Source organism: Nelumbo lutea, chromosome 2 (assembly GCF_056320005.1).
Source record: "Nelumbo lutea isolate HS-2025 chromosome 2, American lotus-T2T, whole genome shotgun sequence".
Lineage (NCBI taxonomy): Eukaryota > Viridiplantae > Streptophyta > Magnoliopsida > Proteales > Nelumbonaceae > Nelumbo > Nelumbo lutea.
Window position 1 is genome coordinate 1678595 of NC_142685.1, and position 14117 is coordinate 1692711.

General features: G+C 39.6%; 1 protein-coding gene and 2 long non-coding RNA genes across 3 annotated transcripts; 2 read left to right on the forward strand and 1 right to left on the reverse strand.

The window, feature by feature from the left end:
- The first annotated feature begins 611 nt into the window (after positions 1–611).
- LOC148868028 (uncharacterized) lies at positions 612–12124 on the forward strand. The gene is made up of 3 exons (XR_016107295.1): positions 612–1174; positions 3888–3962; positions 11141–12124. It is a non-coding gene; the product is annotated as an uncharacterized LOC148868028 (long non-coding RNA).
- Positions 4641–7906, forward strand: LOC148868029 (uncharacterized). Its single transcript, XR_016107296.1, has 2 exons — positions 4641–6991; positions 7326–7906. It is a non-coding gene; the product is annotated as an uncharacterized LOC148868029 (long non-coding RNA).
- A 48-nt stretch (positions 12125–12172) lies between the features above and the next one.
- Positions 12173–13543, reverse strand: LOC148868030 (uncharacterized). The gene has a single exon (XM_088970192.1). The coding sequence runs from the start codon at positions 13088–13090 to the stop codon at positions 12302–12304; it is 789 nt and encodes a 262-aa protein (XP_088826318.1). The 5' UTR covers positions 13091–13543; the 3' UTR covers positions 12173–12301.
- Between the last annotated feature and the right edge of the window lie 574 nt (positions 13544–14117).

Sequence of the window (14117 nt, forward strand, 5' to 3'; positions counted from 1 at the left end):
CTTATCCACCATGGGTTAAGAAATTTTTTGTTGTTAATTTTTTTTAAATATTAGTTTTTATATTATTAAAATTAATGTTATGGATTTAATTATGAGAATAATAATTAATACCTTATAAATGGAATTTAATGAGAGGGAATTGGAAAATAGTTTCATTTCTATTTGGTTTTAGATTTTATATTCTATTTCCATAATTAATAAAAATATTTTTATTTATCATATATGTGCCCAAAAATTTCTATATATATTTTTTATTATGTATATTTTTGTATTAGATGAAAACATGATTTTATTTCCATGTAGATTTTAAAATTTAAATTTTTATATTATTAAAATTATTATGTATTGATTTAATTAATAGAATTTAATGATGAATAATGAAAAAAATAAGTATAAAATTTAATGAGAGAAAATAAGAATTAAAATCTTAAATATAAGACATAAAAGAAAATTGAATGAATACATTTTTTGAGTTCACAATAAAAAAGAACCCATATTAAAAAAAAAGGCATTTTAATAAAAAAATCTAGAAACAATTTACCCTTTTTAGCCGGTAATGGAAGAGGAAGACCACCAGTGTTACAGTGGGGCTAAAAAGCGCCTGGTGGCGCAGTCTATGGTGCTGTTGTCTAAACACGCGTTAGTAGGAGCCTGGAACAAGAGGTTGAAACTTCCAATTTTCCAAAGAGTTGGCTGTATCTTCAAGACTTCAAGTGTCATGCATGCATATTATGCATCCATGATCCATTTTGCATTTGCATGGACACTTTTCCATTCCCTCCCGGGACTCGTCCGCCGTTGCGAGCTTCCGGTGACGTTTGGTTGATTTGAAGAGCTCTCCGGTCGGGTTCTGGTTGAATTCATGCAGAACATAGAGAACCTGACGAGTATACGAGGAAGAAGTAAACTGAGAGAGGAGCTTAGTTTTTCTTTTCCCCAGAGTTTTCAAGTGAAATTCACAACGGAGTTAGGGCTTTGATCAGTGGCTAGAGTCGTAACTCGTAACGCTTGCTGTCGTGGATATTGATTATTTTGTAATGAAATAGGCATTTCTGTTGGGGTTTTATCTTCTCACGAGAGGTCTTCAGAGCAGAGGGGGATTCGCTGAATGGCGTCCAAGATTTGTATGAATGTCTCAAGCGGGGCCGACATCGTCGATCGAATGGAGAAATGGGTGGGTTCTGCAATCTAGTGGATTTAATAATCTCTGCGATAAGTGCGGGTAGACTTATTTCTTTTGGAGTTGATTTTTCTTTCTCATCGTGGAAATTGAAATTTGCCCTATTTACGTACTTTTTTCGTGTTCAATTAATACTAGGATTTAATACTAGGTTTTCTGTTTTCTCTTCTTCTGCATTCACTCCCCCTTCCAGGGCTTAGGGCGTTTATGGATTAGAATCGATCGTTTATTTATTTATTCTGTTTATTTTTAATTTGGTAAATGGGTTTCTGTTATATTGCTGCATTTGTTAACTTTATGCGATAACTTGGCATAATATTCTATTTTCGATGTATTTCTTGCTTTCTACCGTAGGAGACGCTCACATGAACATTAAACAAGAATAGCACTTTTACCATACACAATTTCCCTGTGAACACTCACATTGGCCACTACCTATCTCAATGTGTGTTTGCATTACAACCCCTTTTCCTAGGGGATAGTCCCCTAAAATAATTGATTCCTATTTTCCCCTTGCATTGCCAAAGCATCAACCATACTGCAAGGTTATCTTTTGGGTCCAAATCCAAATGAAAGTGGCTCTCAGCTCCCTAGCTTAGGATGCAACTTCTCTCATCATATGCCCTGTGAAGCATTTTTTTTTGCACCATTCGATCACCACCTTTGAGTTTTTTCTACTACCGAGTTTTGGAGTTTAATGATTTTTCCAATCTCAATCCTTGTAATGTTGCTAATAGTTCAGCAGTTGTTGAATCCACCTCTCCTATTGGTTCTAGTCAAGATTATGCTGTAGCAGTTCTTGAAAATTTCCCTCAATCCCTGGTAAATTTGGGTTAGACACCCATTGAAGTTTAACTTGATAAAATCAATGATTAAAGGAGACAAAAGTGGAGCCATATGAGTCCTAGACGAAGAGGATGAGGCTATAATCTGCCACTTTCTAAGGAGATCATCTGATAATAACACGCAAATAATGGTAATGCCTTTACACAAAAGGAGTATATGATTTCTATCCTAATTGAGGAGGTGATGTTTTTCCTGCCTGAACTGGGCACAGGAGAAAGGGAATAAAGAACACACCATTTGAAGGGTCAACTTCTTTTTGCAAAAATTGACCATTCGATATTCCTTTCTTATCATCACTTTCATATAGAGTTCTGTATATTTATTTTATCAATATAAATAATTCTATAGATAGAAATCATTTGTTTGAGACCTTCTTTGACCTTGGAGATCTCTGTGGTGATTCCTTTGACTGATGTGCCTTGAACCTCTTTTCCCTCGCACACATTCACTGAGCACAAATTTTTGCTTTCATCCTTGCTATCAAACAACTTAGGAGTTTGTACCCACATGAAGATTGAGAGAAGTGAGGTGCCTATCACAGGAAATTGGTGTTACCTTCAAATGGGTTAGAAGGACTGCAAATGGTTTGGATGATACCTTACCCAAACAAGGGGTTTCTAGGGGAGATCTCTTTTGGGCTTTGTTGTAAGCTACTGATTTAAAGGGGCAACACCTCTTTTGGGGTGTGAGACAGGCAACTGTACTTGTTTAGAGTTTAATTTGAACGAAAGTTATCTTTTCCAATAAAAAAGTTTTTGGCTTTCATCCTTTAGAAAATTCATATCCAGTTCTACATGCTTGAAGGCTCATTAAAGCTTGAAAAAGTGACCCCCTTTTGCTCAGGGGTATAAGTGGATTCATGATTCTTCTGAAAATGAACTTGTGTAGACAATGCTTGTATACAAATAGGTAACCAATAGTCTGTTAAGGCATTCTCTGTAAGAGCAAGTAATTAACCAAATCTATGTCTCTAGTGGTTTATGACATGCCCGTAGATTTTGGTGTTCTGCTCCAAATGAGATAAGCCTAAAGGAACTGGAAAATCTCCTTAGATAGAATATGGGTATAGTGCAGCCTCTGTTTCCTTTTCAGATCCAGATTCCAGAAGTGAAAAAACAAAAAAGAATTTTAAGAATTATGAATCCATTCTTTTTGAGGTCTTTTCTGCAGATTTTCTACTTCCTGACATTAGTAAGCAATGTTGTAGGTCTTGGACTGGACACAGAATTGGAAAGCATGCTAGGTCACAGGTCGAACAGTGTTCAACTGTCAATCATAATAATATTAATAATAATTTTTGTGACATCATGTGTCTAAGAGGCAGCCAGATGGTTAAGGCTCTGTTTTTTGATACAACTGCCCTGGGTTGAACAAAAGGTGTGTTAGATTAATGATAGCATGTTAACACACACGAGCAAGAGGTTTCAAGTTCAAATATTCTCATTTGTCATTTTAAAGTTTGTAACAATTTAGTGATCCCAGGTGAGTTGAAAAAACTGTCTGGGTCATTGAAACTCGGCTGCTTTTCAACAGTTAGCTAGATTTTGACCAATTTGACTGGTTTAACTCGGGCATTAGGCCTCTGGTTCCTGGGTCTCGCAGTCTGATTGGCCGGTCCGGTCTGAGTCTTACAACACGGATAGTAAGTAGTCCTACAAAAATATTTTAGTTCAATATTAAATCTAATATGTTTTGTAAATCAGTGCATTTATATATATGATGTTCAAATATGTAAATCAGTGCCTTTAAAGGTTCTTTATTTATTTTTCCAGATTTTCATGTAGATGTATCTCCTCTCTGAGATTGCTTAAGCCTCATTCTAAATCCTTGACCTGATGCTCTGCTATTTCACATTGTCTAGGACCACACCCTCTGTTAACAGTGTTTGAGTCAAATAATGCCATGGTGAACAAATTAGTGGAATGGTGAAACCAAGGTGCGTGTCAGCCTGTATCGGTGCTTTTTTTTATGTTTTATTTATTTTTTTCAAAACCGGTTCAGAGGGGTTGGTTTAAGTCCCGGTTACCCTCTGAACCATGGTCTGACCCGATACAACCCCTGTAGGGGTGTATCAGGAAGCCACCGGCACGATACGTATCAGCCCGTATCAGCCGATACGTATCGATACTTTGAAAGCTGACTAATTTGGTTGGGAGAAGGCTTTATTGGGTTGAACAACTTAATTCCTTAACTCGTGGTAGGAATTCTGGGTTTTCAATGAGTACATTTTATACATAATATTATTTTTTTTTATCAATAACTGATTATATTAATGAAATATAAGCGATTACGTCATTCCCTTAGCATGGAAATGAGTACCAGAATAACAATACACAAATCACCCAAAGGTTGCCTCTACAATCTTAGGCAGCAAACAAACCAATATGTTACAATTCAATCACTGATCTTGGGCCTGGGTAGCGCACACAAAGCCATCTCTTGCTGTCCAGCTGGAGCCAAGGCATCTGCCAGACTATTAGCATCTTTAGGGATCCACTTGAACAAGTAGTTCATGTTGGCTTTTAGTTGCTTAGCCTCTTTGGTCAGATATCCTAATGCCAATGGACCTGAAGCATTTGATGAAGACCATGATATCATACTATCAAATCCCTAATTCTTTTTTTTTTTTTCATTTATTTCCAATTGGATTAAATGGTTTTATTAATGCAAGAAGAGAATCATGATTGATCTTCAAACAACCTGATCTCCCCTGATTTTAAAGCACTGACTGACTACAATTAGGAATTAGGATGCCAATGGCTTGGGTCCCAGCATGGGTTTAGTTTAACCCGATTCTGACGTGTCTAAATGAAATGGAAATCTGAACCCAACACAACTCATTCCAGAAGGAGCCTGGACCTGCTTAAAAAAAAAAACTGTTCCAACATGATCTGTGTCTGCACATCCAACACATGGTGGGTCCCAGTTTTATGGTGAGATGTGCGACACAGCATGTTGGGACAGTTTTTGTTGTGAGCAGATCCCGGCTCCTCCACAAGTAGCGCACATCTATACTCAATCAAGGGTATATTTACAAATATTACCATGATAGAATATCAAGAAGGTAGGGTCTGGCACAGGGGCAGACACAACCCAAACCCAATTAAGGTTGATCATCCCTAACCCATTAAGGTCAGCTCAATATGGGCTTACCACTTAATCTGACCCACTAGCATCCCTAACAGCAATGTCTTTAAAACTCAATCTGCACCACCGGTAAATATCAAGCAACTTGTCTACCTTACAACAGTTACCTTTCCCAAATCTAACTCTAGTTCCATCCCTCACCAAAAATTTTGTGCAACCAGAAAACTCGGTATGAAACCGCATATTTCCTTTCCACACACATATCCCATAAAATGAGCTCACCAATCTGGAGTCCCACCCAAATCTTACCACCTCATATTTACTAACAATCACCATTCTCCACAAAGATCTCCTTTATACGTACTTGTAGGATGTGCATAAATGTCTCATATAGGAAATTGTCATTTAAGAAAGATTGAGATGTATCACTGATTGGGCCTCATCTAAGAAAGTTTCTTAATAAACTGAAGGATCACATAATCTGATATTTTTTATTATCTTTTGTGTGTAACTTATTTGAAGCTTTAATAGGACTCTTGTATTGTTTTTTCTCTTTTTTTAGTATCTGGTTCCAAATAAGTACAATGAAATTACATTCATATGACTAGTCATTCTGGTACTTGGGCCTATGTGATCTCTTTTGGTAGAATTTATTGTTTAGTGTCTTATTCCACTATAGTGAGATATGGTTGTGTATTGTTGAATTTTAATCTCATAAGAGATTAAATCCAATGGGTTTGATTGGTCAATTACATGAGAAATTGCACTTGCACACTTGATTGAGAAATTAGCTTTTCTCTTACAAAGCCCAGTTTTGAACTTGTCCCACATTGGAAAATTATAAGTTTTGTTTTTGGTATTTTAATAGGAGCTGATTTATATTCCTTAGAAATAGTAAAGGAGAGTATGAGGGTTTGATACCGCACAACGCGCGTGCACGTGTATGCGGCGCAATGAGGCGCTTTAGAGGCACACTTTGCTCGCACTTCGCGCGCACCCGCGTGGCTTGCGAAGGGCGGCTTTGGTTTTGGTGCGATGCTGACCGTTGATCACCGTTGATGAGGTCAACGTCACGATTTGATCGGGTGTGATCAAGAGGCATAATTCAAAGTTAACAGTCATTAACTGTTAATCACTTTTTAAATAGTCACAATGTTTGAAATTGTGACTGTTCAAGGTGCCTTCTCTGAATCAACACCTACATTTTCTTCATACCTCTTCATAAAGTATTTAAGGAGCATGAATCAGACTTCAAAAACACACATTTTCGAAATCCACTTTCTCTCTCTTTCTCAGTCCGGTCTGCTACTTTGGAGATTCTTCAACTTTGCTGGTTGCAGATTCTCGCCCAAGGCTCTGTTGTATCCTGGGAACAGATTTGCCTGTAACCCAACGACAAACTTGGTGAAACCGATTGGGGGCAAATAACGTTCTAAAGACAATGTCTTCAGACGCGCCTTAGAGCTTCTCCTCCAAAGTTACAGCGACCCCATTTTCCAACAATTTTAGAACGTTATTCTGCAATGGAGGCGGAAGCAAGCATGACTTTGATCAAGATGATGAATCAAGATCTTGTACGACTAGACCAGTTCAATGGAGCAAACTTCAGCCGATGGCAAGACAAGATGATATTCTTTCTGACCACACTAAAATTATACTATCTGCTGGACCCGAATCTGCAATTACTTCCTGAACCCACTGACAAAGACTCAGAAAAACTAAAGAAGGAAGGAGCAAAACGAGAAGATGACTGACTTCTGTGTCGAGGACACATACTGAATGTTTTATCAGACCGGCTCTACAATTTCTACAAAGAACTTACATCTCCAAAAGAAATCTAGAATGCCCTGGAATTCAAATACAAGGTGCAAGAAGCAGGTATGAATAAGTGTCTTATTGCAGAATACTTTGACTTCACCATGAATGACCATAAACTCATACTGGAGCAAGTTCATGAACTACAAGTGATAGTTAACAAAATTCGATCTTTTGACATCATCCTTCTTGAATCTTTCCAAGTGGGAGCAATCATTGCCAAATTTCCACCCTTTTGGAAGGATTACAGGAAGAAGCTTATGTACAAGGCTGAATAACTTACCTTGAAGCAAATTTAACAACACCTTCGTATTGAAGAAGAGTCTCGGATTAGAGACAGTAGGGATAAGACTCTGGCTGGTATGCTGAACTCTAAGGTCAATTTTGTGGAAAACAGATCGAAGAAGACTAACCCTGCATTACAAGTAAAGAAGAAGGATGGGAACTTCCAAGAAGAGCAACAATAAGAAATGATCCTGCTATGTTTGTAGAAAGAAGGGGCATTATGCCCGAGTCTGCTGACGTCGGAAAGGCAAAACAAAGTCTGCAAACATGGTAGAAGACAATCTAGTGGCCATGATTATTGAAGTCAACATGGCAGAATCATCTTCTGGATGGTGGTTTGATTCAGGTGCCAGTCCATGTTTGCAAGGACAAGTCCTTGTTCAAGACATATGAAGAAGTGACTGATGGCCAAGAGGTACAGATGGGAAGCCAAACATGTGCCAAAGTTGCTAGAAGAGGCAATGTAGAGTTGAACTTCACCTCTGGAAAGACACTGGCTCTCCTAAATGTTCTCTATGTTCCTGACATTAGAAAGAACTTGGTCTCAGTAAATCTTGTCTGTAAGAGGGGATTCAAAGTTGTCTTTGAATCTGACAAACTAATTTTATCCAAAAATAAAATGTTTGTTGGAAAGGGATATGGCTGTAATGGTATGTTCAAATTAAGTATTAATGAAGGAAAAGTTTCTTCTTATATTGTTGATTCTTTTTCTTTATGGCACGATAGATTAGCACACTTGAATTTTAAATCCATAAAGAATATGAGCAAATTTGGTATAATTGCTTACAATAATGAATCAATTGAAAAATGTGAGATATGTGTAAAATCTAAAATGGCTAAGAAACATTTCCCTAATGTTGAGAAAAATTTCCAACTTTTAGAACTAATTCATTCTGACATCTATGAACTCAATGATGTATTAACTAGAGGAGGTAAGAGATACTTCATAACGTTTATAGATGATCTTTCTAGGTACATCTATGTCTACCTTATGAGAAATAAGGATGAAGCCTTTGACATGTTTAAATTGTACAAGACTGAAGTTGAAAATCAACTAGAAAAGAAAATTAAAATCCTTAGAAGTGATAGGGGTGCTGAATACTTTAAAAATGGGTTTAATTCTTTCAGTTAAGAATTTGGAATAATACATCAGTGTTCTGCTCCCTATACCCCTCAACAGAATGGCCTGACCGAAGGAAAAATAGAACACTTACCGAAATGATAAAATGCATGTTGTTAAAAGCTAATGCACCCTTAAACCTGTAGGGGGAAGCACTCCTAACAGCCTGTTATTTACATAATAGAATTATTTCTAGAGTTAATAACAAATGCCCATATGAATTATGGACAAGAAGAAAGCCTAATTTAGCATATCTAAAAGTGTGGGGGTGCTTAGCATATTATAGAGTTCTAGATCCTAAAAAAACCAAGTTAGGACTTAGAGCTAAGAGAAGTATGTTTGTTGGATATGCAGAACATAGCAAGGCCTATAGGCTTCTAGACTTAGAGTCCAACATAATAATTGGAACTAGAAATGTTGAATTTTTTGAAAATAAACTATGTTTTGAATCTACAGAAAACGACAGAGAACCTGAAAGAGAAACTCAGATCTCAATACTTGTTGATAATAATGAGACTGAAAGAAGAAATGACAAAACTGTAACACCTACAATAAGACTTAAAAAAAGTCAAAGACAAAGAACAAAGAAACACTTGGGACTGATCCAAGTACCACCAGGAATTGTTACAACTCTTTCATGACTCAGCCCAAGGGGGGCATTCCGGGGCTCTCCGTACCTACAAGTGCTTGGCCATTCATTATCATTGGAGGGGCATGAAACGAGTGGTGCAAGATTATGTTGCAAGGTGTGCCATGTGCCAATAGCAGAAGTGTAGCACGCAGGCACCAGCTGGGCTCTTACAACCCCTACCCACACCAGAGAAGGTCTGGGAAGAAGTTACCATGGACTTCATAACAGGGCTCGCCACATCTCAAGGGAAGTCGGTCGTGCTGGTGGTGGTCAACCGGCTAAGTAAGTACGCACACTTTATTGCACTCTCTAGGCCTACATATGGGAAGTGGCCAAACTCCATGGGACCTCCCTCTCCATTTTGACTGGCCGGGATCATCTCTTCATGAGCTCCTTTTGGCAAGCCTACTTCACAGCCCTAGGTGTACATCTACTTCACTCAACCAGTTATCATCCATAGATGGACAGTCGGGAGTAGTTAATCGTTGCTTGGAAACTTATGATGTTTTGTGGGAGGTAAGCCCAGGCAGTGGGCTCGATGGTTACCATGGGCCGAGTTTTGGTATAATACCACATTCTAGGTTTCGGCAGGAACCAGTCCTTTTAAGGTACTTTATGGGCGTGACCCTCCGCCTATTCTTCCATACAAAAAGGGAAAGTCATCAGTAGCTGAAGTTGAAGCCCAACTCTCAGAGAGAGACAAAATACTCGAGACCCTCAAGTACCACCTACAACGGGCCCAACAGCGTATGAAGATTGCTTATGACAAGAAACACCGGGAGTTGGAGTTTTTAGTAGGGGATTGGGTCTATTTGAAATTCCAACCATATAGACAGGCGTCTCTGGCACGAAGATCATCTCAGAAACTGTCTCCTCGTTACTTCGGCCCATTTCAGGTGGTTGAACGAATTGGGGTCGTAGCCTACCGTCTCAACCTCCCTATCATCCCATTTCATGTTAGCCTTCTTAAGCCTTGTCTATCCTCCTCTGATATCACCAGCCCCACACTTCTTCCGTTCTCAGAAGTTGGCGAAGTGATGTTTGAACCACAACGGATTAGGGATGTTCGTTGGGTAAAAACTGGCAGCAAGGTCCACAAACGGGTCTTAGTTGTGTGGAAGGGCCTGCCGGAGGAGGATGCCACCTGGGAAGACTACAACCAACTTCAGAAGCAGTTTCCCACTATCGACCTTGAGGACAAGGTCATTCTCGATGGGGAAGGGTGTGTAAAGACCCATGTAGAAGCAAGCCCGGAAGGAGAGGTCCAGGCCCATGGCGCTCGAAGCCCAGCTCAGTATGCCCCACGAATCATGCGCACCGTGCCTCCTCTGAGATTCGTGTACATGGTCCACATCAGGAGAAGTGATCAGAGTTCGTTAGTCTGTTAGAAGACGTGCTTCTTGCTATAAATATCTGTAATGAGCTCTTGAGAGCATGACATGATTGAAAATCAATTAGCATCTTCTTCTCCCTTCTCTCTTCTGTCTCTGTCTCTCTCTCTCTCGCACATTTCAGGAGGGTGAGCTCCCTTGAACCAGCTACACCCATTCTCAGTTGCCCAGGAAGCAAGTCCATCAGTCTACTTACTGCTTTTCATTGGTAGTGTATAGAAAATTGTTACCTGCAGCAGCTTTTTTCTGTAGATAAATGGCTCTTTTTCATTTTGAAATACTCCATTCTCTATTCAATATGGCACTTTTTTCTGTCCATCATTTTTCCTTTCTTTATTTTTCTTTCTTCCTATTCTTTTCTCTTTCTTCTTCTGTAGATAATTGTTACCTGCAACAGTATTTTTTCTTTCTTCTTTGTTTCTGTAGGTAGATAATGGTTCGTTTTAATGTATCATTGTGTTTATATTATACAGGGCCATCAATTAGATGACGTTGAACATATAGGCATGTGTTTTGGGTATTCCGAAATTGAACTGACAAAAATACTCGGTATCACTAAACTGCTTTGGAAATGTATGATAATATTTCATTTTTCTGTGTATTGCTGTAGTTTCTGGTGCACGAAACATGTAAAATGTATGGAATATATTACCCACAAGGATTTTGGAAGAAGACGCTAGTTTTTACATATGCCAATGTATTTTTAATGTTCAGAATGCATATGTGGGTGAACAGAATTTTCAATTTCTACCACTCATGACTTATGTTCTGTAATTGTGACATAGATAAGAAAAAAGGGAGAGTTGTTGCAAACCATAAACCAGCCTTGGAGCGTGAACTTTCAGGCCTAGACACTCTGGCCACTGCAACGGTCCTTGGAGGCAAGGGAGGGGACCAGGAGCCACCTTCGGGAAAGGCTCAAAGCACAAGCCCACATGTACATGCAATATTTGCGTGACTGTGGAGCACCGTCTCAAAACACTCATGATGCGCAGGAAGAAATACTAGTTTGAGCGTGAAGCAGAAATTGCTCAGAGGAAGCGACATCTCTGGGGTCCCAGAGATGGAAGTTGAATTAGACAGAAACGTACAGAGGAGGTGTTTATTTATCGCAATTAGATCCTACGGAGAATGAGAACGAGCAAGAAAATGAATCATGTTCTGGTGGAGGCTAGAGCAGAATCTTAACTAAGAAAGGGGTGAGAGTAGCAAGCCGCAGATAGACCTGGACTCTCATCCTGGCCGTGATGACGACCTGCAAGGTGGATTGACAAGTGGGCATGACGAGTCTTCTTCAATGTGGCTAATCTCCTATTGGAGACGTATTTGAAGGAGAATGGTGTCACGAGTGTGGTATGTAAACAACAAGCAATCTCAACTCTCAAGCTTCAGTACATGCTGTTCCACAGGCCACTTGGCGGGGGGAGTGAAGGAAGACGACCTGTGGAGAGCTGCTGAAGTGTGAGAATGCTGGCGATGAAGAATGTACCGAGCCTGATGAAGCCAGAATTGATGTCAACATTTGATAGCGTGGTTATTGTTTTATAATGAATCAAACAGGAGTATGTAGAATATTTGATATGCGTTCTTCTTTTTTTTTTTTTCGTTTCCCCTTCTAAATGTAAATTATTTCTACTTGTTTTTATTGTTTGCTGTGGATGTATCAATACGTAGAGAGAAAATTGAAGACCAAAAATTGGACGACTGTTTGACGTTGTAAAAACCTTGCTTTTCCTTTGAAAACATGAATGAATGATCGATGGGATCAAGACAGTCTGTGTTTTTCTTTAATCTGTACAACACACACACACACGAAAGAAGGCATCAAGCGTGAACATGGCAATTAGAAAAAGACAATGTGGGGAATTCATAATTTCATATTCGAAGTCTTGCTGAGAGAGAATCAATGGCCAATGAATGAATCAGTTGTGCCTTTTCCGCCGCTGCTACTGTTGTTGGTGTTGCAATCGCCAAGATTTAGCGAGCTGTACATGTGCGCTTTCCCCAAAGCACTTGGTCCTCATCAGACAGAAGTGAGTGCAGAAGCCTATCGATGATGAGCACGACACTCGGCATGTCTTGAGGATGTAACAAGCCGGGGTGCAATCCTTGCCTCTACCTTGAACGAGGATTCCCCATATTTTTGTGCCGGAGCTGGAGCTTGTGCAGCCCCGGCTTCTTCTTTGTTCTTCCATCTGTTCACCGTCTTCGTTTTCGTCAAGTTCTTTCACCAGTATGATCCCATCCGGTGCCGAGCAGTCTCCTCTGTCTATCCATCTCTTCTTAACATGGGGCCACATATCGCCCGTCGACTTGACTCTCTCCAACCTCGTCGTCAATATCGTTCCCTTGTTATTGGCGCAGAAGACATGAAGCAAGAAAGGCGCCTCTCCAATATTCCTCACGATCTCCGGAATTGAATCTCTCATCCACTGATCGAGAATCTCAGATGGGATTCCACCATCCTTTCCAGATTCCCTCCAGAAACCAGGCTTTAAGTAAACCTCAGGGCCAAGAATAGAATCATTGGCATTCCCAACTTGTTGACCATCCTCACGAATGCTGAGATTCGGAGTCAGACAGGCGCAAGCTCGAGCGACCAGCTGCTGCTGTTGCTTCTGCTTGGGAGGAAGATGTAGATAAGTGGAATTAAGGGACCCGTTGTTGGTTTTGGCATCGGTACTGGGGAAGGAGAGCAATGCGTTTCCACCGCAACGGAAGCCCAAGATCGCCATCCGTGCGTTTTTCTCTGAATCTGATTGATGACGAAAAAGGTACAAAAACAAAACAAAGTTGGTCTTTGAGTCTCGTGCCCACCAACAGAATTACAGGATGAGGATGATGATGATCCGAGGTAATTAAAAACATACAATGAACACCACGGAAGACGGAGAGCCGGAGGGGCGGAAGAAGAAGGAGGTGAAGGCGAAGGCGAAGGCGGTATTATTGTCTTTCCCGTCACGCCTCACTTTCTCCCCCCGACGCTTTGTCTGGAAGGAGAAATCGTGTGGTGACTGGTGAGTTATATATAATATTCCCAACTTCCCCGACTTGTTGTTTTGTTTGAAACTGAAAGAAAAGGAGGGGAGGGGAAAGCAAAAATAATCGATTTGGTAATTGGGATTTGGGAAATGGGAAATGCAGATGAGAATATGAGATGATCCCCCATCACATATCACATGTACAATGTGTTTTGTTCTGGAAACCACACCACTCCACACTCTCGCCAATTTCCCACACCTTCCTACCACGAGTCGACACGGCATAGCCACGCGAACGTCACGAGTTTCTCCTCCTTATATTAGCTGGTGAACCCGCCAAACCGGTTACTAGATTCGTATTCAATATTCCCACTCTAGCTAGCTAGCAAGTAGCAATAAAAGGAGGAAACTCAACATTTATTATGCCTCAAGCATTCAAGCTGGCATAATTTATTTCCGACATAGCAAATAAATACACTAATAAAACAAAAAGAGATCTCGTTCCTCTCTTTTCCAAGTCCAAGATGTTTCGGTATACAAGATGAACACTCTCCTCGTTGAAATCCAACCGTAACCAATGTTTTAAAACTGATCTGAGGTTGAACCGTTCTTATCTCTGGGTTGTAAGTTATTGGTTCAGACCATATATGTATTGTTTATCTATTTTATATTTTATATAAAATGCTAAAAATTAAAATTTGAGGCAAAAAAAATTCTAATTGAACAAGTGCAAAGTTATGGATTCTAAATATATATATATATAACATAGCAAGTAATTTGT

What these genes read in the sequence shown, in the direction of transcription:
- LOC148868030 (XM_088970192.1), bottom strand. Translation starts at nt 13,090, where the DNA reads ATGGCGATCTTGGGCTTCCGTTGCGGTGGAAACGCATTGCTCTCCTTC.